This window comes from Delphinus delphis, chromosome 20 (genome assembly GCF_949987515.2).
Source record: "Delphinus delphis chromosome 20, mDelDel1.2, whole genome shotgun sequence".
Lineage (NCBI taxonomy): Eukaryota > Metazoa > Chordata > Mammalia > Artiodactyla > Delphinidae > Delphinus > Delphinus delphis.
This window is the reverse complement of record NC_082702.1, coordinates 880,548-908,112: the sequence shown is the minus strand read 5'-3', so window position 1 is coordinate 908,112 and position 27,565 is coordinate 880,548. Positions and strand designations below refer to the sequence as shown.

General features: G+C 42.5%; 2 protein-coding genes across 2 annotated transcripts; both read left to right on the top strand.

The window, feature by feature from the left end:
* The first annotated feature begins 6,984 nt into the window (after positions 1-6,984).
* LOC132416930 (zinc finger protein 658B-like) lies at positions 6,985-12,031 on the top strand. Its single transcript, XM_069540246.1, has 4 exons — positions 6,985-6,989; positions 8,392-8,616; positions 8,959-9,177; positions 9,685-12,031. The coding sequence occupies exons 1-4, from the start codon at positions 6,985-6,987 to the stop codon at positions 10,853-10,855; spliced, it is 1,620 nt and encodes a 539-aa protein (XP_069396347.1). The 3' UTR covers positions 10,856-12,031.
* A 10,994-nt stretch (positions 12,032-23,025) lies between these two features.
* LOC132416929 (zinc finger protein 211-like) lies at positions 23,026-26,491 on the top strand. The gene is made up of 3 exons (XM_069540213.1): positions 23,026-23,224; positions 24,554-26,248; positions 26,328-26,491. The coding sequence occupies exons 1-3, from the start codon at positions 23,026-23,028 to the stop codon at positions 26,489-26,491; spliced, it is 2,058 nt and encodes a 685-aa protein (XP_069396314.1).
* Positions 26,492-27,565: the final 1,074 nt, after the last annotated feature.

Sequence of the window (27,565 nt, the reverse complement as noted above, 5' to 3'; positions counted from 1 at the left end):
TTTTTATTTCCATTTCTCTAGGAGGTGGGTCAAAAAGGATCTTGCTATGATTTATGTCATAGAGTGTTCTGCCTATGTTTTCCTCTAAGAGTTTTATAGTATCTGGCCTTACATTTAGGACTTTAATCCATTTTTTTTTCTTTAATCCATTTTGAGTTTATTTTCGTGTATGGGGTTAGGGAGTGTTCTAATTTCTTTCATTTACATGTAGCTGTCCAGTTTTCCCAGCACCACTTATTGAAGAAGCTGTCTTTTCTACATTGTATGTTCTTGCCTCCTTTATCAAAAATAAAGTGACCAGGGCTTCCCTGGTGGCGCAGTGGTTGAGAGTCTGCCTGCTGATGCAGGGGACACAGTTCGTGCCCCGGTCCGGGAAGATCCCACATGCTGGGGAGCGGCTGGGCCTGTGAGCCTGTGTTCCGCAACGGGAGAGGCCGCAACAGTGAGAGGCCCACGTACCGTAAAATATATATATATATATATATATGGTGACCATATGGGCGTGCGTTTATCTCTGGGCTTTCTTTCCTGTTCCATTGATCAATATTTCTGTTTTTGTGCCAGTACCATACTGTCTTGATTACTGTAGCTTTGTAGTATAGTCTGAAATCCCGGAGCCTGATTCTTCCAGCTCCATTTTTCTTTCTCAATATTGCTTTGGCTATTCGTGGTCTTTTGTGTTTCCATACAAATTGTGAAATTTTTTGTTCTAGTTCTGTGAAAATTGCCATTGGTAGTTTGACTGTAGATTGCTTTGGGTAGTATAGTCATTTTCACAATGTTGATTCTTCCAATCCAAGAACATGGTGTATCTCTCCATCTGTTTGTATCATCTTTAATTTCTTTCATCAGTGTCTTATAGTTTTCTGCATACAGGTCTTTTATTGTCTCCTTAGGTAGGTTTATTCCTAGGTATTTTATTCTTTTTGTTGCAATGGTAACTGGGAGTGTTTCCTTAATTTCTCTTTCAGATTTTTCATCATTAGTGTATAGGAATGCAAGAGATTTCTGTGCATTAATTTTGTATCCTGCTACTCTATCACATTCATTGATTAGCTCTAATCGTTTTCTGGTAGCATCTTTAGGATTCTCTATGTATAATATCATGTCATCTGCAAACAGTGACAGCTTTACTTCTTCTTTTCCAGTGTGGATTCCTTTTATTTCTTTTTCTTCTCTGACTGCTGTGGCTAGGACCTCCAAAACTATGTTGAATAACAGTGGCGAGAGTGGACATCCTTGTCTTGTTCCTCATCTTAGAGGAAATGCTTTCAGTTTTTCACCATTAAGAATGATGTTTGCTATGGGGTTGTCGTATATGGCCTTTATTGTGTTGAGGTAGGTTCCCTCTATGCCCACTTTCTGGAGAGTTTTTAATCACAAATGGGTGTTGGTATTTTTTAGTCTTTTCTCTTTTTTCTTTGTGTACCTAATGGCTTGTCAATTATTTGTCTTTTCAAAAAAGAACTTGTTTCTTTATCTTCTCTTTTTTCTAGTTTCTGGTTTTATTTATTGCTGCTCTGATATTTCTTATTTCCTTTCTTCAGGTAATGTTGGGTGTAATTTGTTCTTTCTTTAGTTCCTTGAGACATAAATTTGTTTGAGGTCTTTCTTTTTCTAAACATGAGCATTTATTGCTCTAAATTTTTCACTTTAAAAAATATATATATCTTGAGACCTATTTTATTTGTTTATGTTTTTGGCTGTGCTGCATGGCTTGCTTTCAAAATTTTCTATTTGTGATTGCTTTTTTTTTTAGGTGTATAGCAAAGTGATTCGGTTATAGATCTATATCTATATATCTATATATCTATTTTTAAAATTCTTTTCCATTATAGTTGATTACAAGGTATTGAATATGGTTCCGTGTACTATACAGTAAATCCTTGTTGTTTATTTTATATATGCCAGTGTCCATCTGTTAATCCCATACTCCTGATTTATCCCTCCCTCACTTCCCCCTTTGGTAACCATAAGTTTTGTCTGTAAGTCTGTGTCTGTTTTGTATGTAAAGTTCATTTGTATTATTTTTTTAGATTCCACATGTAAGTGATATCACATAATATTTGTTTTTTCTCTGATTTACCTGACTTAGTATGATAATCTCTAGGTTCATCCATGTTGCTGCAAATGGCATTATTTCATTAATTTTTAATGACTGAATAATATGTAATTGACTTTTTTTTTTCCTGCACTGCAAGTCTTGTGGGATCTTTGTTCCCCGACCAGGGATTGAACCCAGGCCCAAGCAGTGAAAGTGCTGTGTCCTAACCACTGAACCACCAGGGAATTCTCTGTAATTGCTTTTTTTTTAACATTTATTTATTTATTTGGTTGTGCTGGGTCTTAGTTGCAGCAGGCAGGCTCCTTAGTTGTGGCTCGCTGCATTCTGAGTTGTGGCACGCAGGCTCCTTAATTGTGGCATGTGAACTCTTGGTTGGAGCATGTATGTGGGATCTAGTTCCCTGACCAGAAATTGAATCTGAGCCCCCTGCATTGGGAACGTGGAGTGTTAACCACTGTGCCACCAGAGAAGTCCCTGTAGTTGCTTTTTGACAGCTTTTTTATGTGCTTCAGTGAAGTTCCCTTTGATCAAACCTGTGAGCATCAGGACATCTACTCTTCTTCCTGGATTTAGAAAGTTTTCAACCATTGTTTCTTTAAATGTGCTTACTACCACTTTCTGTCTTATCTTTCAAGGGCTCTAAAAATACAAATAATGTTTTGCTTTATATTTCATAATCCGCATAGGCTTTCTTTACTTCATTCTTTTCCTTTTTTCTCCCCCTCACTGGATAATTGAAACACCTGTTTTCATGTTCCTAGATTTTTACTTTTGCTTGATAAAATTCACTGTTGATACTCTCTCCATTGTGCTTTGTTGTTTGTTTCATTGTATTCTTCAGCACCAAAATTTCTGTGGGCTCATTTGTTTGTTTGTTTGTTTTAAATGGAAGAATGTCATCATTTTATTACAATTAATGCTCAACAAATGAAAATAATTTTACCAACAGGCTTCATGCCCTATAGATGAAAGTAATTTACTAACTCAGAATTTTTGCAAGTACATGAAATTTCCATTTTATTGTACGGTTTTATATTAAACTAGTCAAAGCATTTCCTACATGTATTCCAGTATAGCTCTTTTGGAATGATTTTCATCAGTCCTAACATGTGAGTGTACCAAGGATCTTGAATCTAAACGAACTTTCAAATGACTAACTTTTAGGTAAACAAGAAATAAAGTCATCAGATTATTGGGACTACTCTTTCTCAACAGGTATTTGTTGAAATGCCTCTTCTAATACAAGAATTTTGTGCTTGAACATTCAGAACACAAAGGTAGAACAAAAGTACAATAAAAGAAACTTCTGAAGCTTAAGCCTATATTCATAATTCTTTGATAAAAGCAAAGCATCCTTCCTGCAATCTTCATACTTTTGTTCTCTTCATCTGTGTCTTTATTTCTGCCTTGCAGACCTGTTCATCTGTACCATTTTTCTAGATTCCACATATATGAGTTAATATATATGTATGGTCACAAAGGGAGGAAAGTGCAGGGGGTGGTGGTGGGATGAATTGGGAGATTGGGATTGACATATATACACTAATATGTATAAAATAGATTAATAACAACTTGCTGTATAAATTTTTTTAAAAGTGTCTTCAATATTTCCATCTAGTTTCCATCTAGTCTCAAAATAGATGCCTAAGGCATATACTTCATATATATACCATTTTGGTTCTGGTTGCTTTCATTATTCTTGAAGATTTTAATACCCATACAAGTCCAAAGGTGTAAGAACACATAAACTGTTCTGGTAATGGGTAAGATCAGACTGTTAAAACACAAGGTGGTTGTGCTATTTCATTGCTGTAGGAAGTTTTCTTTCAGAAACCGAATAGAATTGTCCTGCTGAAAAACCAGTGCAATAAGGCCAGTCAGTGTAGAGACAGTCTTCCTTACCACATAGTAGTTGACACCCTACTGGTATTAAGAGGATTTATTTGTTGTGTGTCTGTATGTATATGTATGTGTGTGATCATATATATAATGATCTGGTATTGCTCCATTTCTTCTTATTTTGATGTGTCTTCTTAGCTGCCTGTGGTATCACATTAATAATTCCATCAATGGGTACAGATGAACCTATTTGCAGGACAGGAAAAGAGAGGTAGACGTAGAGAATGGACATGTGGACACTGGGGGGAAGGGGAGGGTGGGATGAATTGGGTGATTAAGATTGACATATATATACTATGTGCATAAAATAGATAGCTAGTGGGAACATGCTATAAAACACAGGAAGCTCAGCTCAGTGCTCTATGACGACCTAGATGGGTGGGATGGGGGGTTGGGAGGGAGGTCCAAGAGGGAGGGTATATAGGTATACATATAGCTGATTCACTTTATTGTACAGCAGAAACTAATACAACATTGTAAAGCAATTATACTCCAATAAAAAAAGTAAAAAAAATCCCATCAATGGTTTGATAGGCAATTCCCACATATTCATTTATCAATTCATCTGTTGATTGTTCACATCTGAGTGTCTTTTCGGAGAGTGGGCATGCTAGAAACTGCAGTATCATTGGTTGAAAGTGTGGGGTGATTTCTCCATCCTTTTGTTCCTCTCAGCCAACGTTCATGAGCCTAGTGGGTGCTGGTACTTATAGGCAACTGGATAAAGGTGAACCTGTCCCCTGCAGCTCTTAGGTGTGGCAGCCAGGGACTGTCTCTCAGTGCACCCTCGGCCAGTCAGTTTTGTTCTTTTTCATTTCTGTCTCTTTGTTGAGCAACTTGTTTTCTTTGTGTATTGTTTACCTTACTTTGTCGAATTGTCTATCTGTGTTTTGTTGCTTCACTGAACTTTGTTCAAACAATAATTTTGAATTCTTTGACCGTTTGTAGATCTCTATTTCCTTGGGTGTGGTTTCTGATAAATTATGGTATTTCTGTATTGGTTTCATGTTTCATTGATTTTTTGTGTTTCCTGTAGCCTTGCATTTATGTCTGCTGATTTGATGGTGTAGTCATTTTTTCCCTTCGCATTACAGTGTTGGTGGGGAAAGACCTCCACTGATGGTGAGTGCAACATTGGGCTGTGGTCATTCTGGCTCCAGGGAAGGTCCAGCTGTGTTGGTCTCTGTGCAGCTTCTTCACCTGAAGTCAGTGTCAGCAAAGATATCAGAAGTCCTCAATCAACCAGGCTGAGGGTGTCCAAATTTGGTGGATAAGGCTGCTGAGGAATTCCTGATCTCTTTTTCTCCTATGGAGTACTTTGTGGGCAAGGGGATCCCTCCTGGTGCCCAGTCGGCTCTTGGGAACCCTATTGGTTGTAGTGGCACTGGTGTCTAATATGTGGGTACCTGTTGAGCATCCACAGAACTGGGATGTTGTGTACAGGCACTTGTGGAGCGACAGTGGTTCTGGGGTCTGGGTCACTGGATAGCCTTCAGCAGCCTTGGCTTTGGTTTTTTTATATTATTTTTATTTTATTTATATTTTTGGCTGCCTTGGATCTTCGTTGCTGTGGGCGGGCTTTCTCTAGTCGTGGTGAGCAGGGGCTACTTTTCGTTGCAGTGAGCAGGCTTCTCATTGTGGTGGCTTCTCTTGTGGTGGAGCACGGGCTCTAGGTGCGCAGGCTTCAGTAGTTGTGGTACGTGGGCTCTATAGTTGTGGCTTGTGGGCTCTAGAGTGCAGGCTCAGTAGTTGTGGCGCATGGGCTTAGTTGCTCCATGGCATGTGGGATCTTCCTGGATCAGAGTTCGAACCCATGTCTCCTGCATTGGTAGGCAGATTCTTAAGCACTGTACCACCAGGGAAGCCCTTGGCTTTGGTTTGTGATGTGTGGCTATGCAGGGAGCAGCTATGGAGTCTGTGTCTGGCTGCACATGTAGATGGTGGCTGTGGGTCTGTGGAGCTGGCTTGTCTATAGTGAATTTGTCTCCAGTGCCTGACACACTGGAGTACATGGTGTAGCTGTGGAGTCAGGGTCTGGAATGCCGACACACACAGCAGGTGCAGCACCTCTGGTTCCAGGACATGTACAGGGTTGGGGGGTGTGGCAGCCCTGATCCTGGATTGGTACAGCAGGTCCAACTGAGGGGTGGCCCAGTAGTTTCATACTTACCAGGGCATCCACTATGGTCATGGTTGTTGGATAACTCAGTGGCGAAAGCTCCAGTGTCCACTGTAGAGCAGGCAACTGGGGTCTTCTGCAGCGCAGGCCACTTGGGACTGCAATAGCACCCAACCTGTGGCTGATAGAGGTAGCCCAGTGATAGCCTGGCCTCCATTTCCTAGTCATCCCCAGATGTCTCTGCTAAGACAATCTCTCCAGAAATCCTTTCTGTGTGCATACTCCTTTTTTTAATGCTCCACTCTGTTGTAGTGTGTTCTTAATTGGACTCTCGAGCCTTCCAGGGCTAATTAATTTCCTTCATGAATAACTGTTTAACTGGTGGTGAAGGGCGGTATCTCCTATTCTACTGTTTTGTTGATGTCACTCACCTTGTGCTCTTTCCTGGGTCTGCTGTGTGCTGAGTTGCTCTGGGACAGTGCTGGCCATTCACTTGTTCTTTTTCTTTCAGTGCTTGGTTCCAGGTACTTGCACAGTTAGGGCTTAGGGCAAAGTAAGGTAAAGGACTCTTAGAAGAGTCCTTTGTGAATCATGGGATGGACATGACTTTAGCCATGGCAAGGTGGGCTCAGAGTTGGCCTGGTTCTGGTGAATTACAGCTGGGGAGGGTGTGACATAAGGGCCGTGTTAAGAATATACCAGGAACCCAGGGACTTCCCTGGTGGTGCAGTGGTTAAAAATCTGCCTGTTGGGCTTCCCTGGTGGTGCAGTGGTTGGGAGTCCGCCTGTTGATGCAGGGGATGTAGGTTCGTGCCGCGGTCCGGGGGGATCCCACATGCCGCAGAGCGGCTGGGCCCATGGGCCCTGGCTGCTAGACCTGCGTGTCCGGAGCCTGTGCTCCATGACGTGAGGGTCTGCGGTGATGGGAGGCCCGTGTACTGCAAAAAAAAAAAAAAAAAAATTCCACATGTCAATGCAGGGGACACAGGTTTCAACCCTGGTCCAGGAAGATCCCACATGCTACAAAGCAGCTAAGCCTGTGCGTCACAACTACTGAGTCTGCAGTGTAGAGCCCACGAGCCACAATTACTGAGCCTGTGCACCACAACTACTGAATCACATGTGCCTAGAGCCCATGCTCCGCAACAAGAGAAGCCACTGTAATGAGAAGCCTGCGCACCGCAACCAAGAGCAACCCCCACTCACCGCAACTAGAGAAAAAGGCTGTGTGCAGCAATGAAGACCCAACGCAGCCAATCAGCATATATATATATATATATATATATATATATATATATATATATATATATATATATATATAATCTTTTTTTAAAAAAACAACAAAGACTATACCAGGAACCTGTCCTTGTTCAACGAGAATTTTGGTGCCATTGCCAGTGTCCACACCACATTTCTACCTTTATGCCTCCACCTTTGACCCTTTGCCAACCTGTCAGTTCAACTACTTTGTCATTTCTACTGTGATTTCCAGCCAAGTGAAAATCTCTACCTCTCTGAACTCCACATCTCACACATTTCTCTCACCACCCTTTCTCTATTACTCTGTAACCTTGCCTTTCATATGTTCTGCTGTGAGGTGTGTGAACATATGCTTAAATTGACCTCGAAAAGCACATAATCTGTTGTGATTGTGTTTTCATGGCCTTGATCACACCCTTCTACTGTGCTTCACATCAGCAGTAGAAAAGGTCCTGCAGGAAGCTGTGGTCAGAGAAACAAGCCCTAGACCCTGCTTCTCTTCCTTACGTCACACCCTATTTTTGTATCCTTCCCCTGTTGAGGTCTCTACCATTTTCATATTGTGAGGACCCAGGAATGCACAGCAGCTTCTGCTTAAACTGATTTCCAGCTCCCTAGTCTTGAAAAGTATCCCATTTGCTTGAAAAGATTCATTCTTAGATGAGATAGCTGCACATTTGTGGTGAGTTTGCTCCCTCTCTGGAGTCAACGTGTACTTCAAGAGTGTTTCTTTGCATTCAGGTTGCTGCTGTGGAGCAGAAGGTGAGGAGACATCCTGTGAAGAAACTGTTCCTGTAGGAGTGTCACAGGCTGGGTCTCCTAAGGCAGCTCCATCTTCCCAGAAGACACACCCCTGTGAGATGTGTGGTCCAGTCTTGAGAGACATTTTCCAGTTGGCCGAGCATCAGGGAACACAACACAGCCATAAACTGTTGAGATGTGGAGCATGTGCAACAACATTTTATATGCCTTTGAATAGCATTGTACACAGGGCTTCATTTTTCAGGAGCCACAGATTCCAAGTGTCACAGAAGCCTCTTACTTCTAGGAAGATCCGGGCCAGCGTGGGACATCTGCAGCAGCAGACCACTCATACTGTGGAGAAGCCAAGCAAAATCACCCAGTGTGGGTCAACTTCACAAGGCAGGAAAAATCATCACACCTGGGGAGAATGCAAGAAAGCCCTCAGCCCCAAACACACACTTGTTCAGGACTGGTGTGTCTACACTGAAAGACAGTGTTTTGTGTGCAGTGAATGTGGGAAAACATTCAGGTACAAATCCGCATTTGTTATGCACCTGAGAGTACACACTAGAGAAAGGCTTCATGTGTTTAGCAGAAGTGACAAATCCTTTAGACAAAGCTCAACCATCAGTCAACATCGAAAAATTTATACTGGTTCAGGACAGGAAAAGTGCAGCAAATGTGGGAAATCCTTAACTCAAAAATGTGTCCTCATATATCCCCAGAGATTGCACAGTGGAGAAAACAGTTCTGTGTGCAGTGACTGTGCAAAGTCTTTTTCCCATAGCTCTGTGTTCATTCGACATAAGAGAGTATTTTCTGGAGAAAGGTTTTATAAGTGTAGTGACTGTGTGAAATCTTTTACCTGTAGGTCTGCCCTCATTTATCATCAGAGATCTCACACAGGAGAAAGGCCTTATGAGTGCAGTGAATGTGGGAAGTCCTTTACCACTAACCGCACCCTCCGTTCTCATCAGAGATCTCACACGGGAGAAAAGCCTTATAAATGCACTGAATGTGGAAAGTCTTATACCTCTACCAATGCTTTCCGATATCATCAGAGAGTTCATTCTGGAGAAAGGCCTTATGAGTGCAGTGAATGTGGGAAATCTTTTATGTCTAGGTCTGCATTCATTTCTCATCATAGATATCACACAGGAGAAAGGCCTTATGAGTGCAGCGAATGTGAGAAATCTTTTGTCTCCAGGGCTGCCCTCAGATATCATCAGAGATCTCACACAGGAGAAAAACCTTATGAGTGCACCGAATGTGGGAAATCTTTTACCACTAACTCTAACTTCCATTATCATCTAAGAGTTCACACTGGAGAAAGGCCTTATGAGTGCAGTGAATGTGGGAAATGTTTTACCAGTAGCTCTAACCTCCATTATCATCAAAGCACTCACACTGGAGAAAGGCCTTATGAGTGCAGTGAATGTGGGAAAACTTTTATTACTCCTGCTATTCTTCGTTACCATCAGAAAATTCATTCTAGTGAATGGCCTTTTACGTGCAGTGAATGTGGGAAATCTTTTACCTCTAAATCCAACTTTTGTTATCATCTGGGGGTTCATTCTGGAGAAAGACCTTGTGTAAGGTGCAGCGAATGCGGGAAATCCTTTACCAGTAGCAGTACCCTCCGTTATCATCAGAGAATTCATTCTGGAGAGAGGCCTTATGAGTGCAATGACTGTGGGAAATGTTTTATGTCTGGGTCTGCCCTCAGATATCATCAGAGATTACACACAGGAGAAAGGCCTTATAAGTGCAGTAAATGTGGGAAGGCTTTTAAAACTAGCTCCAACCTCTGTTATCATCAGAGAGTTCACAGAGGAGAAAGACCTTATGAGTGCAGTGAATGTGGGAAATCCTTTACTTCTGTCTATTATCTGTGTAATCATTATAGATTTCATTCTGGAGAAAAGCCTTATAAGTGTAGCAAATGTGGGAAATCCTTTACCCTTAGGAATAGCTTCATTAAACACCAGAAAGTTCACACAGAAGGTCTTTATGGATGTAGTGAGTGTGGGAAACCTTTTCAGAGTAAGTGTGGGCTTATTGAACACCAGAGAATTCACACAGGAGAAAGGCCTTACAAATGCACTGAATGTGGGAAATCTTTTATTACTAATTACCTCTTCCGTGTTCATCAGAGAAATCACACTGGAGAGAAGCCTTATAAGTGCAGTGAATGTGGGAAATCTTATACCGCTAGCTCTACCCTCCGTTATCATCGTAGAACTCATACTGGAGAAAAGCCTTACAAATGCACCAAATGTGGGAAATCTTTTACCGCTAATAACCATCTCCGTGTACATCTGAGAAATCACACTGGAGAGAAGCCTTATGAGTGCAGTGAATGTGGGAAATCCTTTACTAGCAACTCTAACCTTCATTATCATCAGAGTACTCACAGTGGAAGGAAACCTTATGAGTGCAGTGAATGTGGGAAATCCTTTACCAGCAGCTCTAGCCTTCGTTATCATCAGAGTGCTCACACTGGAGAAAGGCCTTATGAGTGTAGTGATTGTGGGAAATCATTTGTCCAAAGAAATCTCCTCATTATACACCAGAGAGCTCACACTGGAGAAAGACCTTATAAGTGCACTGAATGTGGTAAATCTTTTACTCATAGCTCCACCCTCAATTATCATCAGAGAGTTCACAGTGGAGAAAGGCCTTTTAAGTGCAGTGAATGTGGGAAATCTTTTATTAACACCTCCAAACTGCGTTGTCATGAGAGAGGTCACACTAGAGAAAGGCCTTAAGAGTGCCCTAAATGTGGGAAATCTTTTATGAGCAAATCCTTCTGAGGATTGGAGAGTTTACACGAGAGAAAGGCATAGATGTACAGGGAATGTGCAATTTCCTTGTTCAGTACAGAGGCAGTGGAGAAAACTGAGGGGCCATTGGTCTGAATTGAATCTCACCTCAAGTGCTTCTGAGGGCATGAATTTTTTTCCCTTACTCAAATTAGAGATTATAGGGTATTGAGGCACTGTTGGAGAGCGTGTATTCCTCCAAGTCTACAGAGAACTATATTTCCCAATGTCCACAATTCTTTGAGCTAATGTTGCTATTTGTAAGACCATTGGGTCCAGGGGAAACCATAATTGGTACAGAAACTCTGGTTTAGTAGGGAGTGGAGGACATTGCAGCCAACTAGATGGAATGTACCTCTTCTAAAAGTGTATCCAGATTCTGTGACATTGACTGTGCAGGATCAGTTTATACACTGATTCTAGTGAATTTCACTTCAAGACCCTTACTGCAGAGGCAGGAAAGGAAGAGAAAAGGGGATGTAGCTCTTGTGATCTAGGCAGCATGCCTGTTGACTCAGGTAGAAATGTACTTCATTGCTCTTCATATTTGCTACCACTGAGGGAAGACTGATCCCCAGAGAGCACAAGGAGAGCATTGGTGGATTCAGTATATGGTTGCCAAACCTATTTTCCGAAGGGAGTGAGACATACAGATTTTTTCATCTTGAGACAATCTTTAAATCTATATTAAAGTATAATTTACATGTACTTAACTGCATATGTTTGAAGTATTACAAGTTAATAAGTTTTCACCTAGGTATGAATCTCAAAACCATCACCAGAGTTCTGATACTGCCCATATTTACCTCATGACCTATTATCTCTCCTTGCCCTTCCCACCTCTCCAGGTAATCACTGATGTACTTTTCCTTAGAATAGATACCTTTGCATTTTTTTTGAATTTATCTAATTGGAATCATAAGCTGTTTACTGGGTTTTTCTTCTGAGTTCCTTTGTTTCATAATTATTTGAGATTCATCAGTGATATAAACGAATAGCTCATCTCTTTATTTTTTGATGAGTAGCATTCTTATCTGGATGTACCACTGTTAGTTTACCCATTCATCTTTTTATGGGCATTTAGGTTATTTCTAGGTTTTCACTCTTGAAAATAAAGCTGCTACAAACATTTGCATCAGTTCTTTATGTGGATTATGTTTCTTTTATCTTTTATTGATAACTCAGTGCAGTGTCTGAATCACTGGGTAGATGAACGTGTAACTCCTGGTGAAACTAAGAAACTGGTCTAAAATGACTTCCCATTTTCATTCCCATCAAAACTGTAGGAGAGTTCCAGTTTCTCAACATCCATGCCAATCGTTAATGTCAGCCCTTTTAATAAGTGAGTAGTGCTATCTCAGCGAGGTTTTAATTGGTTTTAATTACATTACCCTAGAGATTTGTGATTTTTTTTTTTTTGTGGTACACGAGCCTCTCACTGTTGTGGTCTCTCCTGTTGCAGAGCACAGGCTCTGGACGTGCAGGCTCAGCAGCCATGGCTCACGGGCCCAGCTGCTCCACGGCATGTGGGATCTTCCCAGACTGGGGCATGAACCCGTGTCCCCTGCATCGGCAGGCAGACTCTAAACCACTGTGCCACCAGGGAAGCCCAAGATTTGTGATTTTTAGCATTTTTTAATGCTGTATATCTTCTTATTTATTTATTTTTGGCTGTATGGGTCTTAGTTGCTGTGCACAGGCTTTCTCTAGATGTGGCGAGCAGAGTCTACTCTTCGTTGTGGTATGCAGGCGTCTCATTGCGGTGACTTCTCTTGTTGCGGAGCTTGGGCTCTAGGCATGTGGGCTTCAGTAGTTGTGGCTCACAGGCTCTAGAGCACAGGCTCAGTAGTTGTGACACATGGGCTTACCTGCTCCGTGGCATGTGGGATCTTCCCAGACTATGGATCAAATTGGTGTCCCCACATTGGCAGGTGGATTCTTAACCACTGTGCCACCAGAGAAGTCCCTGTATGTCTTTTGTACAATTCCTGATCATATCATTTGTCTAATTTTTTAAAATTAATTATCCCTGTTTCCATCACTTAAGTATGGGCATTGTGTAAAACAATAAATCTAGCCCTGCTTTGTAGCTTTTGCCAATTTCCAAGGTATAAATTCTCCTACTATGAAAGTGGGATGTTCTCAGAGAAGGAGCTGAAAAATTCTACTTGGGTCCCCTGGATGTTGGGTGGGAAACTAAACTTACCATCTGGTTCATTATAAGGGGTTTTCACTCTCTGAACACTCTTCAAAGTTCCTTTTATCTTTCCCTTTCTGTAATTATTGACTGATGGTCTCCAATAGGTATTTACCCTTCATGGAGTTCACCACCACTTGGGGCTGCTTTTCCAGACATCCCAATTGGTTGGTGGGGTCACTGTGGGTCTCTCCATCCCTGGTGAGGCTTCTCAGAAGGACTCGTGCCCAGGAACACCAGGTGGAAGGTCCTGCCGGTGACCATGGGGGAAGGTTCCCAACCTGGTGAGACCTTTTACTCAGGCCCACATGCTCCATGCCACCGGCCATGTTTGATCTGAGGTGGCATTTCAGGACAGCGGGGAAGGGGTGAGCCATGTACGGCACAGAGTGGGGGTGGCAGGAGGGCAGTGGTGGCCTGAGGACCCCAGAGACACCTAAAGGTGTTGGCGTCTGCCAAGGAGATTTAGGAAGGACCCTAAAGTTTCCATTGCTCATCCCTAATGCGATGCCCTGCCCAGAGTTCTGGATCCCTCTTGCCATTGGAGGTCCCTGAGCAATGCATGACAGTGCAGGCAGGATGCAGGCTTGTTGACCTGCTGGGAACTCCCCACCTTCTGCCCCACCTGCCTGGTGTAAAGGCCAGGGATTTCCTCAATGAAGTGGAAAAATCAAGGCTTAACCTCTGAGGCAAGAATCAGAGATTAAGTCTTTTTTTATTAAAATAAATTTATTTATTTATTTTTGGCTGCATTGGGTCTTCATTGCTTCATGCGGGCTTTCTCTAGTTGCGGTGAGTGGGGGCTACTCTTTGTTGTGGTGCACGGGCTTCTCATTGCGGTGGCTTCTCTTGTGGAGCACGGGTTCTAGGTGCGCAGGCTTCAGTAGTTGTGGCACGTGGGATCTAGAGTGCAGGCTCAGTAGTTGTGGCGCACGGGCTTAGTTGCTCCACGGCATGTGGAATCTTCCCGGACAAGGGCTCGAACCCATCCCCTGCGTTGCCAGGCAGGTTCTTAACCACTGCACCACCAGGGAAGCCCAGAGATTAAGTCTTTGGAGCAAATTAGAGACTCAATCTCAGTAGCAATTAGGTTGTCCAAGATACTTAGTTAAGGAAGAAATTAATGTCAGACAAGGAAGCACAGATCCAGGAACCTTAGTACTAAGCAGGATAAATGCCAAAAAATGACATGTAGACATAATTTTGAAATTACAGGAAATCAAAGATTTAAAAAATCCTAAAAGAAGCCAGAGGGGGAAAATACTCATTGAGGAATGAAGTTAAGAATTATATCCAATATCTCCTCAGAAACCATGCAACAAGGAGAGGTGTGAAATATTTAAAGTGCTGAGATGAAAAATAAGTCAACCTTGAATTCTGTACCATCAAAATTATCCTTCAGTAATGCAGGGAAACCAAAGCCTTTCAAAGACAAAAACTGAGGGAATTTGTTCTCAGTAAACCTACTGTCTTAGTCCATTTGGGATACTATAACAAAAAATCACAGACTTGTTAGTTTGTTTGTTTGTTTGTTTTGTTTTTTTGCGGTAGGCAGGCCTCTTACTGCTGTGGCCTCTCCCGTCGCGGAGCACAGGCTCCGGACGCGCAGGCTCAGCGGCCATGGCTCACGGGCCCAGCTGCTCCGCGGCATGTGGGATCGTCCTGGACCGGGACATGAACTCATGTCCCCTGCATCGGCAGGTGGACTCTCAACCACTGTGCCACCAGGAAAGCCTGACTTGTTAGTTTATTAAAAAAATAAACATTTTTTTCTCATAGGTTTGGTGGCTGTGGAGTACAGGTTCCAGCATGGTCGAGTTCTCTGGTGGGAACCCTCTTCCTGCTTCATAGCAGGTGGTTTCTTGCTGTGTCCTCATGTGATAGAAGGAGCTAGGGGCCTCTCTGGAGCGTCTTTTATAAAGGGACTAATTCCACCCATGAGGGCTCTATCACCTTATGACTGAAGCATCTCTCAAAGTCCCCACCTCCTAATACTAGCATCTTTGGGGGTTATTCTTTCAACAGAGGTTTTGGAGGGACAACACAAACATTCAGACCATAGCACCTGCCTTGCAAGAAATGTTTAAAAACTTTAGAGATGACAAAAATGATATAGGTCAAAAAGTCCAATCTACATAAAGAAGAGCAGTGAAGAAGTAATAAATGAAGGAAAAATAAAATATTATTTTTCTTGTTCTTAATTGATCTAACAGATAACAATTTGAAGTAATAATACCAACAACATATTCTATTATGTATGCTTATCTGTATGCATGTCTTGTGTGTGTGTGTATGCTTATGCTTTTATATAAGTGAAATGAATGACATCAATAATACAAGGGATTAGAAGGAAGAATTGGGATTATTTTATTATGAGGTACACTACGTGAAGTGGAAAAGGCGTTATTTGAAAGTGGACTTGGATTAGTTGTCGATGTTTACTGCAAACTCTATAGGAACAGCTAAAAATATAACTGATATGCTAACAAGATAAAATGGAATCATAAAACACTCAGTGAAAACCACATAAAGCAGGTAAAGAGTGTGAGACAAAAATTCAAAGAGCAAGGGCAACAAACACAAATTAGTAACAGATGTGGTATATATTAATCCAACTCTATTAGTAATCACTTTGAACAGCAGAAGACCAATTACAAGAGATTTTCAGAGTAGGTAGAAAACCAAGATCCTACTATATGTTGTCTATAGAAACTGTCTTAAGCTTCTAAGTTTGTAATAATTTGTTGCAAGGGCAATAGAAAATGAATAGAGGGGGAATTCCTGGTCAGGGTTAGGACTGGTCCAGTGGTTAGGACTCTGCACTTCCACTGCTGGGGGCCCGGGTTCAATTCCTGGTCAGGGAACTAAGATCCGGAAGCCCATGGCATGGACAAAAAAAAAAAAAAAAAAGAGGAAAATGAATAGGGGGCAGAAATGCAAAGAAATGAGGTAATTGAGAAAGTCAAAGTTAGCGAACCAAGTCAGAGAGTTCTCACATTGAAGGTTCTGACTGTGTGACATGGTGGGGTCATGTCAGTGTGGTAAATAAAATGCTTTATTTACTGTGGCTTCATTGCTTAACAGTGTCCATCAGCTATTTGTCATCAGACAAAAGAATAATGACATATTAATGTTTCATCATAAAATTATTCATTTCTGACTGGGTTAGAAATGACCTTATGACTACTGGGGGCAAAAGTTAGTTGGTTATCTACTTAGATAACTGGAAGTCATTCAAGTCTCTGTCATTTACTGAAACATACCCTTGACGCTATTGTAAAGATTCTGTGAATGGAGGTATGGGAAGGACACAGTCTCATTACCGATTATTGCATGAACTTAATCGCAATAAATATTTACAGAGTGTATTTAATTTTAGAAATATGCAATCATACTCCCAGTATAGTATGAGGGATTGGAATTAAGCTTTTAAATCCCACCATTGGCATAGAGACAACTATAGATCAATGGAACAGAATATAGAGCCCAGAAATAAACATGTGCACATATGGTGAATTTGCTTACACCAAAGGTGTCAAGAATACACAATGAGGACTGGATTGTCTATTCAATAAATGGCGTTGGGGAACAGAGAGACACAAAAGAGCAAAACTTTAACCCTATCTTACACCATACACAAAAATCAACTCAAAATGGACGAAAGATTTGAACACATCACCTGGAACTATGAAACTTCTAGAAGAAAACATAGGGTGAAAGCTCCTTTTCATTTGCCTTGGCATTGATTTTTTTGGGTTTGACACAAAAAGCAAAGATAATAAAAGCAAAAATAAACAAGTGGGAGTACATCAATCGAAAAAGCTTCTGCATAGCAAAGGAAACCATCAACAAAATGAAATGGGAATATACAGAATGGCAGGAAATATTTGAAAATCATACATCTGATAAGGGGTTAATATCTAAAATATATAAAGAACTCATACAACTTAATAGCAAAATAAATAATTTAAAAATGAGCAATGGAACTGTATAGACATATTTTCCAAAGAATACATAATGGGCAACAAGTACATGGAAATGTGTTCAACATTACTAAATATGCAAAGCAAGGCCATAATGAAATATCACCTCACACGTTAGAATGGCAGTCATCAAAAAACAAGGGATAACAGTGTTAGGTTGTTGAGAAATGTGAACCCTTGTCTACCGATTCTGTGAATGTAAATTAGTGCAGCTACTGTGGAAAAAAGTAGAGAGTTTCCACAAAAAATTAAAAATGGAACTACCCTACTATCCAGCAATTCCGCATATGGGTATAATTCTAAAGGAAATGAAAACAGGATATTGAAATGATATGTGCTCTCCCACGTTCATTACAGCATTTTTCACAATTCCCAAGATACGGAGACAACCTAAGTGTCCATCAGTGGACGAATGGATAAAGAAGATGTGATATATATAGGGAGCCCATATATATATGAATACTACATAGCCATGAGAAAGAAGGAGCTCTTGCCATTTGTGACAACATCAATGGACCTTTAATGCATTGTGCTACATGAAATAAGTGAAACAGAGAAAGACAAATACTGTATAGTATCACTTTTATGCAGAACCTTAAAAAGTCAAACTCATAGAAATAGAGAGTATAAATGTTATTGGGGTTAAGGGGGGCAGTGGAAGAAATAAGGAGAGTTTGGTGAAAGGGAACAAACTTTCAGGTATAAAATGAATAACGTCTGAGCATCTAATGTAAAATACAATGAGTATAGTGGATAACACTGTATTTTATAATTGATATATGCGGAGAGAGTATTACTTAAATGTTTTCTCTGTCTCACACACACAAGATGAATATATGAGGTGATGTCTTAATTAAATAGATGGGGGGGATTGTTTTCAATGTATCCATATGTCAAATCAGCACGATGTACACATTGGTATCTTATAGTTTTATATTATAACTCAGTATATCTGATTAAAAAATAAAATAACAAAATGAAACCATAAATAAGTCAACCCACCAGACATGTCTTTTTTTTTCTTTCTTTTTAATCTTTTGGCTGTGCAGCATGTGGGAGGATCCCAGTTGCCAGGCCAGGGATTGAACCCTCACCCCCTTCACTGGAAGTGCTGAGTCTTAACCACTAGACCACCAGGGAAGTCCCCAGACATGTCTTTCTTTATCAAACTAACAAATATCACATCTATTTGACACTTCCTACTTTTAAATTATCTGATAGATTTGTAGGAAGACCCTGATTTGTAGAAAGGGAGTTATATGAATTATTCACTGAAATGAGGAATCCAAACTTATTCCAAATCTCTCAGAGATTTGTATTCCCCAACTCATTTTATGGTACTAGCGTAGCATTCTCATAAAACTTATTAAATTTAGCTGCACTTCCAGAATGTAGAACAAGTTAAAAGCATCCCAGTAATTCAAGAATCGTTTATTATTAGAAAATATATTAATAGCATTCAATATACTAATGAATTATAAAATGTTTATCTTAATAAATGCAGAAAAAATAGATCTATTCACATTAGAAAACAACACCACAACTATGCAGAAAATATATATATATCATTAATTAGTCAAAATGTATCAAAGAAAACACTACAATAAACCAGCATTTTAGTAATAAAATCAGAGATTTTGGTTTAAAGTTAGCAAGCAAAAAAAAAATTAACAAGTAAACAAGGTTCTCATTATTAGTGCTTATATTAAATATACTGGACATTCTAGCTGGTGCTATGACACAGACAATAAAGAATTAAAATAACTGGAAAACGATTTACAGACCTTTAATTTATATCAAAATGTACGATTATCTACATAGAAGAATTTCAAAAAATTACGTCATGAATATCTGGCATATTTACACTTCCTCAAGTTTGCCATATTTAAGATTAGTATCCGGAAATAAATTACAATTCTACAAATGAGAATCATAAAGGCATGAAGGAAATTTTTTAAAATGTTTGCCTTATAACCAAGAAAAATTTACAAATACTCAGGATAAAATGAACAAAATGTTTCCTTACAGAATTTGCACTGCTGCCCCTACCATCCTGGGAAAGATTTGTCATCCTAATTCATGGCCTGGATGCCTAATGGCGATCAGCTGCAGAACGCATCCCTACCACCCTTACGTTTGGCCCCTTTTAAGAGGGTCGAGTCACTGCTCTGGCCGTGGACAGGGAGGAGTCATTTCCTGGCGCCCTTTGAGGTGGACCCTGGCCTTTTTTCCTGGAAACTGGGAACTGCAGGATCCAGAGTGCCCTGCATTGAAGGCTGCGTCGCTGAGCCAGTGAAGGCGCAGAAAAAGGGATTTCCGTTTGGGCACAACTCGTAGGGGACGGGACTTCCGTCCCCCTCCCCAAGGCGGCCATTTTTTTTTCTTTTCTTTTTTTTTTTTTGCGGTACGTGGGCCTCTCACTGTTGTGGCCTCTCCCGTTGCGGAGCACAGGCTCCGGACGCGCAGGCTCAGTGGCCATGGCTCAAGGGTCCAGCCGCTCCGCGACCTGTGGGATCTTCCCGGACCTCCCCTGCATCGGCAGGCGGTCTCTCAACCACTGCGCCACCAGGGAAGCCCCCAAGGTACCAGGGAAGCCCCCAAGGTGGACATTTTAACTGCTCTGGTTCTGTTCAGCTCCGGAGCGCTGTGTCAGGACCGGAGTGACTGGAACGGGAGGTCCGGGAGGAGGCGCTGTCCCCAAGGCACAGAGGCGGATCTGAAGTTCGGCGACGCCGCCTGGGGTGCCTGGCGCCAGGCCCGTGAGACGGACCGCCATGCCCGCCTCCCCCAGACTCTTCCGCCGCTCCCGGCCCCGCTCCGCCCACAGTCCGACGGCGGCGGCGTTGAGGTACCCGCCTTAGGTAAACGCTCGTTCCCCGGGCCCTCACACCCCTCACTCCACCAGACATTAAAACCCCGAGTGTGGGGCGCCTGCTCACATGCCCGCAGCCCAGGCCACGGTGCCCAGGACAGTGAAGCGGTCGTGGGTGGGGCCCTGTTTATGACAGCGTGATGGCGCGTGGGAGAGGTCACAGGCAGAGGTACCCGCAGATGCGAAGGCTTGGAAATCGGCCTGAGGCGGGAGGATTCAGGAAACCTAGGGTCAGCTTTCTGCTTACAGGGAACAGTGTTAGTGGAGTTAGACCTGGTGTAACCGACCCAGGATTGTACTTTATTGCGAGGATTCTAAAGGCCATGGGGTGTTTCGAATAAAGGAAGATAGTATCTCCCGTCAGATGTTAGAGCATTCCCAAGAGCCGTTTAAAGGAAGAACAGGGTGGAGAGGGTTGATGAGGACATTGAGGTCCTAGGAGGTTGAATCTTTGTTCAGGGTCCCACAGCTGGTAAGAGGCAACACTGAGCATTGAGGCCCAGAAGTTAGTCAGCCAGCCTGAGGTCACTTGGCTCCAAGGCCAGGCAGGAGTACATACAGTTAGCCCCTCAAATCCCACCATGGACGCATTCCTTTAGGACCTGCCTCTTCACTCAGGTTCTCACGGTTAGAGAAGTGCCTATGGAAACTGCACAGGGAAGTAGAGGGTGTCCCATTGCCTCACCAGCCCTGCTTTCACCCCTATGTTCCCTGGAATTGTGGTGTCCTGAGATGCTTGATGCCATTTTTCCCCCTCCTTGAGTCTGGGCATGCAGAAAAACTCCAAGCCCAGTGTCCCAAGTCCATGCTACAATTATATGGAGGTGTTCCCATTTCTGGCAACCATTGTAAACAGGTGTGTATGGTTAACCCAAGACATGGTACCAGGATGTGCAAATGCTTAGAGGTAAAATTGAGCTCAGGAATATTCAGGAACCACAGGTATCCTCTTTTTACAGGTAGGAATAAATAGTAGGTGGTTTGGAGTCAGGAGGGGAACAACTGCCTGAGATGTCAGGTGTGTGTTCTAGAGGTTTGGCTCACGGTAGGGAGGTGATGTGACCAAGGCCTTAACAGGCTTCATTTGGGTTTAGAGTGGAAAACAGACTGTGGGCTTGAGAGAGGAAGAAGGAACATCATTGTGGAGGCTACTGTCATAGTCCAGGTGAGGGTTAATGGAGCAGGGGCGTGCCTTAGGAAATGTGGTTGTATTCTGGCTTCATGTTTTTAAAGGGGACAGCTAGATTTCTAACATGGGTGGTGAGGGAGTGAAACGCAGGGATCAATGATGACCCCTGGCTTTGCAGCTGTAGGGTTGGAAGCTGCATCAGTTGAGATGAGCAAGTTGGTAGTAGGTGTAATATTCACTGGGTTTAGCAGGAGCTTTTTTTGGACCATGTTAAGAGTCTGAGATATTTCAGACACCACTGAATAAAGGCATCAAATGAACATCTAACATACAGGTTTGGAATTCTTGGGAGTGATTCAGGTTAGAGACATCCAGAATGTAACTAGAGTGTGGACCAAGGTGAATGACCTGTGGCTCACATTAAGAGAGGCAAGCTTCGGGTTGTGGTGGCAAAACTTTTAGGGGGAGATGTGTGGAGGGTGGGGTCAGAGGATTGGGTCTCATGCTTGTGTACCTGGGTGATGGTGTCAGCTTTCATAAATGTAGGTAAATGGCCATGAAGGTTTGGTGTATGAGACAAGAAAGTCTGGCAGGCGGCCAGGGCTTCCAAGAGAAGAGTGGACATGAGATGGATGTAGAAGCAAGGGGTAATTCATGCATATGACACTCAGGCCAGATCTGGTGCTTATTCACCACTATATAGGCTCACCAAGATTTGTGAGGACCTTGGTAGGGTCTGGGGTGTTTCATTCAACCTGGTATATATGGCCATGAGCAAATAAAGTCATCTGTGAAAATCACTATGCTCGGGGAGGGTGAGTAATGGGGCTGGAGTATGAATGAAGGTAAGGGAGCAGAGAAGTGTTGTCATTGCCGAGGGACAGGAAGGGCAGCACAGAAGTAGCATGGGACTGTGAGTATCTGAGATCCACACGTGGTTCTATTCATTAAATTTGAGGCAAGGATCAGAGTCATGCAGTAAGGCATTTATAGATGATTTCTGATGCTGCCATTGGGAATTGTGGGAGGTCTGTGGTCATATTGGGTCCTGCTTGACTTTACCAGTTGTACTGTGGATGCTGTCTGCCGAGTTGTGGTGTAAGGCCTAAACCCAATATGATGTGCTTCCTTCACGCTTGGTGAAACCTGGGTGCCCTCAAATGGCCTGAGTGCAAGTTCCTCTCCCCACAGTGTTCCTTCAGATAACGTCTCCTAGCCTAACAACCATTTTTACAAAGCAAACCAGGAGCTTCTTTGTATCGGGTATCAGTTCCCTACCAGCCCTCAGAATTGTTCAGATAAGACAATCACATCCTCCTTGGAACATCCCAACCCCTTCATCCTAGAAAGGTTCCATCCCACAACCCCTGTGTGTGTTGTTTTTGCCCATGTACGCCTTTGTGGTGAGTGGTGTCCTATTCTCAGATGTGTGAATTTATGTGATTAAGAAACTGCTGTCAGTCTCATCGGTCCAGTCTCAGGTGTCATGTGTTAGGCCACCATCATAGTCCTGTGGTGGGGTTAGGAGGAACTGATTTAAATACAAGTAACATGGGGAGGGGAGGGAGATGGTTATGGTGTGGGAGAGTGAGGTGTTGGTGGCCATGGTCATGTGTGGCTGTGGGATACTGAGACTGAGGGATGTACAGTTTAAGGAGTGATGTGTGCTTGAAGAGGGAACATGTCTGATGGTTCCAGGGCACTGCATTGATAATTTCAGGACGATGGCCACACCAGGGGAATTGCTTGTCAGGAGGGGGTGGATCCCTTTATGCCAGGCCTATAGCTGAGCTATATGTTCATCCACCTGTCTCTTCTTCCTGGTTGTTGTACCTAGTGAGCAGTGGGCCCGTGGGGAGAAAACCACACCATGGTGTCAGGGCCTGATTGATCCTCTGATTTGGGAAGATTGGGTGATGGATAGTCATAGGGTAGATGTGTGGGGAAATAGATTGTGACTTCTCAGAAGTGGACTGTTTGTGGTTTTATCTGTCACCATCATGGCAGGTCAGTGTGAACTTTGAAGATGTAGCTGTGACCGTTTACTGGGAGGAATGGGGTCTCCTTGATGAGGCTCAAAGATACCTGTACCATGATGTGATGCTGGAGAACTTGGCACTTATAACCTCCCTGGGTAAGAACCTCAAATCTTTCCCCATGTCCTGAACTAGTCTCTGCCCTTTCCTTTTCCCCAGAGACAAGTCTGTCCTTTTCATGTCGGGACCATTGTCACTGCTTTTTTCCCCCAATTCCCTAAGTTGTTGCTATGGTTGGTTGGGCTGAGATGTTTGCACTGCCATCTGTTCTCCTTGAATAGGCCCCATATCTGCTTCTCTACAGCCTTCCCTGGAAGGATCCAGGGTCAGGAATCTTCCATTCAGCCTAATGTATCCCACCATACTTGCCCTCTTCCTTCTGGGTGATGTTGTCTAGATGCATGTCATCCTTGCGCCTCAGATTCTACTTCCTTCTTTTCACTGACATTTCCTCATGACTGCCAGTGCTGGGAATTAATTCTCTGATGTAGACCATGGACTTCTTGCAAGACCCCTTTCCAAAGTTCTCTTAATAGTATTTAGATGTTTTTCTCTGGACTATGATGTGATGAGTATGGTCAGCTGCTCATAGATGGTATTTTTCCCCTCTTATTTTCATCATCCAGGTCCCATACACTTGTTCATTTTGGAAGTGGGGTGGAGAGCCCTTGTTTGTCCACAGGATGGATATGAATTCAGACTCAGCCAAATGGGCTCAAAGGGCTGCTGTACAGTAGCACTATGGGAGTGTATGATAGTCCTGTGTTCAAGTGATACCAGAAATTTGTTCTGTTTGACTAGTGTTTTGATGCTACTTCCAGTGGTCACACCTTATTTTTGCTTTTTCTGCCCCATTCTTAACAGTGCTGACTTGTCAATTCTGCACTGTGATTCTTCCACTTTTATTCCAGCCTGTGGCTAATCCTCACGTCTCTAAACTCCCTGTATCACCCACTTTTCTCACTGCTTTATCTGTGCATTCTCTAACGTTGGCCCATATATTTTCTATAATCAAACATGTACCCATTCTTAAAATGTTCCTGACCAACAGCTGTTCTGTTGCAGTCCCATTTTCTTGGGCCTGGAAATACCCATCTACATTGCAGTCATGTGTTAACAGCAGACAAGGTCCTGCTGAAAGTTGTTTGTAACTAATTTTTTAACCGTCAACTTTAATTTTTCACCCTGCCTCTCCTCCCTATGACACATCACATGGTTGTGTCTTTTCTCTCATGTGGTCTTCCCCCATCCTGTGGCCTTTATAGCCCAGTATTGCTAACAGCCATGTCATCAACTTGAACCCAACTCTGTGTTCTTGTAAATAATCACACAAACTCATTCATGTGTTTGTCAGACACACACTGGTGTGTGGGCTCCCCCCTCCCATGGAAATCAACATGTACTTCACCAACATTTCTTGCTTTTAGGTTGTTGCCATGAAGTGGAGAATGAGAAGGCTTCTTTTGAGCAGTGTACTTCTGTTCAAAGAGTGTCACAGATCAGGAGTCCCAAGGCAGATCTGTCCTTCAGAAAGACCCACCCTTGTGAAATATGTGTCCAGATATTGAGAGAATTTTTGTACTTGAATAAATATCAAGGAACACATTCAAAGCAGAAATTACATAGGTGTGAGACATGTGGGAAACAATTGTATGTAAGCATAAACCTTCATCAGCATCAGAGGCAGTGCATCGGGGAGAAACCCTTCAGAAGAGAGGTGGACAGAGCCTCATTTGTGAAGAACTGCAAGTACCATGTGTCAAGGAAGCCATTAGTCTTCAGGGTGGTTGGGAAGGACTTCTTGGCCAGTTCTCAGTTTCTCCAGCAATGGGCTACTCACACCTGGGAGAGGTCAAACAACAGAGCCGAGTGTGGGATGGCCTTTCAGAGGGGAAAAACTTATCATAACTGGGAAGAATGCACAAAAGCTTTCAGTCCCAAACACACACTTGTTCAGCACCAGAGACTCCTCACTAGAGAAAGATGTTTTATGTGTAATCAGTGTGAGAGAAGCTGTAACGTCAGTCAGCATCAGAAAGTTTACAATGGAGAAAGAACTTTTGAACCTGGGGAACATGGGATATTATTTAACAGAAAGTCCAACCTCATTGAACACCAGAGAAGTAACACTAGAGATAGACCTTATGAATGTACAGAATATGGGAAATCATTTACTAAGTGCTCCAACCTCATTGAACACCAGAGAAATAACACTAGAGATAGGCCTTATGAATGTACAGAATGTGGGAAATCATTTACTCAGTGCTCCAACCTCTTTACACACAAGAGAGTTCACATGAAACAAAAGCCATATGAATGTGATGAATATGCAAAATCGTTTAGCCAAAGCTCTACCCTCCTTCAACATCGGAGAATTCACCCTAGGGAAAGGCCTTATGAGTGCAATGAATGTGGTAGAACTTTTACACAAAACTCTGTGCTCCTTCAGCATCAGAGACTTCACACTGGATCAAGGCCTTATGAATGCACTGAATGTGGAAAATCCTTTGCTGTAAACTCCAGACTCATTAAACATAGGAGAGTTCATACTGGAGAAAGGCCTTATAAATGCAGTGAATGTGGAAAAACATTTTGCCAAAGCTCTTCATTCCTCCGACATCAGAGAGTTCACACTGGAGAAAGGCCTTATAAGTGTGGGGAGTGTGGAAAATCATTTAGGCAAAAGTCCAACCTTATTCAACATTGGACAGTCCATACTAGAGAAAGACCTTATAAGTGTGGGAAATATGGGAAATTACTTAGCAACAAGTCCCATCTCATTGAACACCAGAGAGTTCACACTGGTGAAAGGCCATATGAGTGTGGGGAATGTAGGAAATTCTTTAGCAAGAAATCCTACCTCATTATACATCAGAGAGTTCACACCAGGGAAAGGCCATATAAATGCAACGAATGTGGGAAATCATTTAGCCAAAACTCTACACTCCTTCAACATCAGAGAATTCACACTGGTTCAAGGCCTTATGAGTGCACTGAATGTGGAAAATCCTTTGCTGATAATTCAGCCTTCATTAAACACAGGAGAATTCACACTGGAGAAAGGCCTTATGAGTGCAGTGAGTGTGGGAAAGCATTTGCCCAAAGTTCTTCAGTCCTTCGACATCAGAGAGTTCACTGGAGAAAACTCATAAAAGTAAAGAAAATTTGGGAAGTTGGTTAGCCCAAGCTCTGTTTTTCAACATCAGAGAACTCACACTGGATCAAAGCCATATAAGTGCTGTGAATGTGGGAAATCCTTTGCTAAAAACTCCAGGTTCATTAAACACAGGAGTGTCCGCACTGCAGAAAGTCTGTATGTTGTAGGAAATGTTGGAAATCCTTTACCTAAAACTACAGTCTCATAAAACACCATAATGTTCACATTGGTTAATGGGCTTATGGATGTGATAACTGTGGGAAACCTTTAGCCAAACTGTAGCCTCATTTCACACTGGAGAGTTCACAGGCTTCAGTCTTATTTCATTGGATACCACAAAGTTCACTTCAGAAAAAGAGTAGTTGTGCAGGGATGGATTGTTCAGTATAACACTGGGGAGATCCCTTATGAGGGTGCTATCTGCCAATACACCCAATAAACCACTTAAATTCCAGGTTTATGGGAGCTTCAGTGCATTTTTTAACCTGCCCAGGGCCCTTACCAGGTTTACATCATTGCCAGTTCCATAGCAAAAGCCATTTCACCACTACTATGTGGCAGGTGCTCATGATGTGCATCATTGAACCACCCCACCGAGTCCAGGGAAGGAGACCTTGATGTTGTCCTGTTTGTGGGAGTCTTTATAATCCTGAGCACTCATTCCTTTCTAATTTGTTTGATGGGTTACCTCACTGATCTGACCAATTTTTGGCCTAGAGGACTCTGCTGGTGACTTGCAACCGGGACTACTTTTTTCAGGAATGTTGTTGGTCTCACGTGACTGCTGTGATGGGATTTTCCTGTGCTTCATGTCTCCAGTCCAAGAATAGCCTTCTTCCCATTGTACTGGTTGGTGTGAAAATGGAGGCCTTACTGTTTAAGCTCCTTTAATCTTGGGATTCTGTACACTGTGGTGATTTGAAAACAACTGAGTTGTGACAACAGGGCTGAAGAGCTTTCTTGTGGGATCTCAAATTCTGTGCGCCTCAGAGGGAACAATATGATGTAAAGTATACTTCTCTCTAGTTTTGTCCTAGTTGGCATTGCTGCCCAAGGCCTCCAAGAAAAGACTGCAGGGATGTAATCCTTATCTGTAACCTGGATGCGTTGGTATTTTTTTGGTTCAGAGGTCAGTCTGTAGAGGGGCTGTTGTGATAACCTTTGGTGCTTCCTAAAGCAAGAAGAAATTGTCTTGTTCCCAGGGAGTATTACATTGTGTCCAGGTGGTAAGGGAAATCTGTTTCCCAGGTCTTGCATTGGAGCCATGTACCCTCATGTCCAG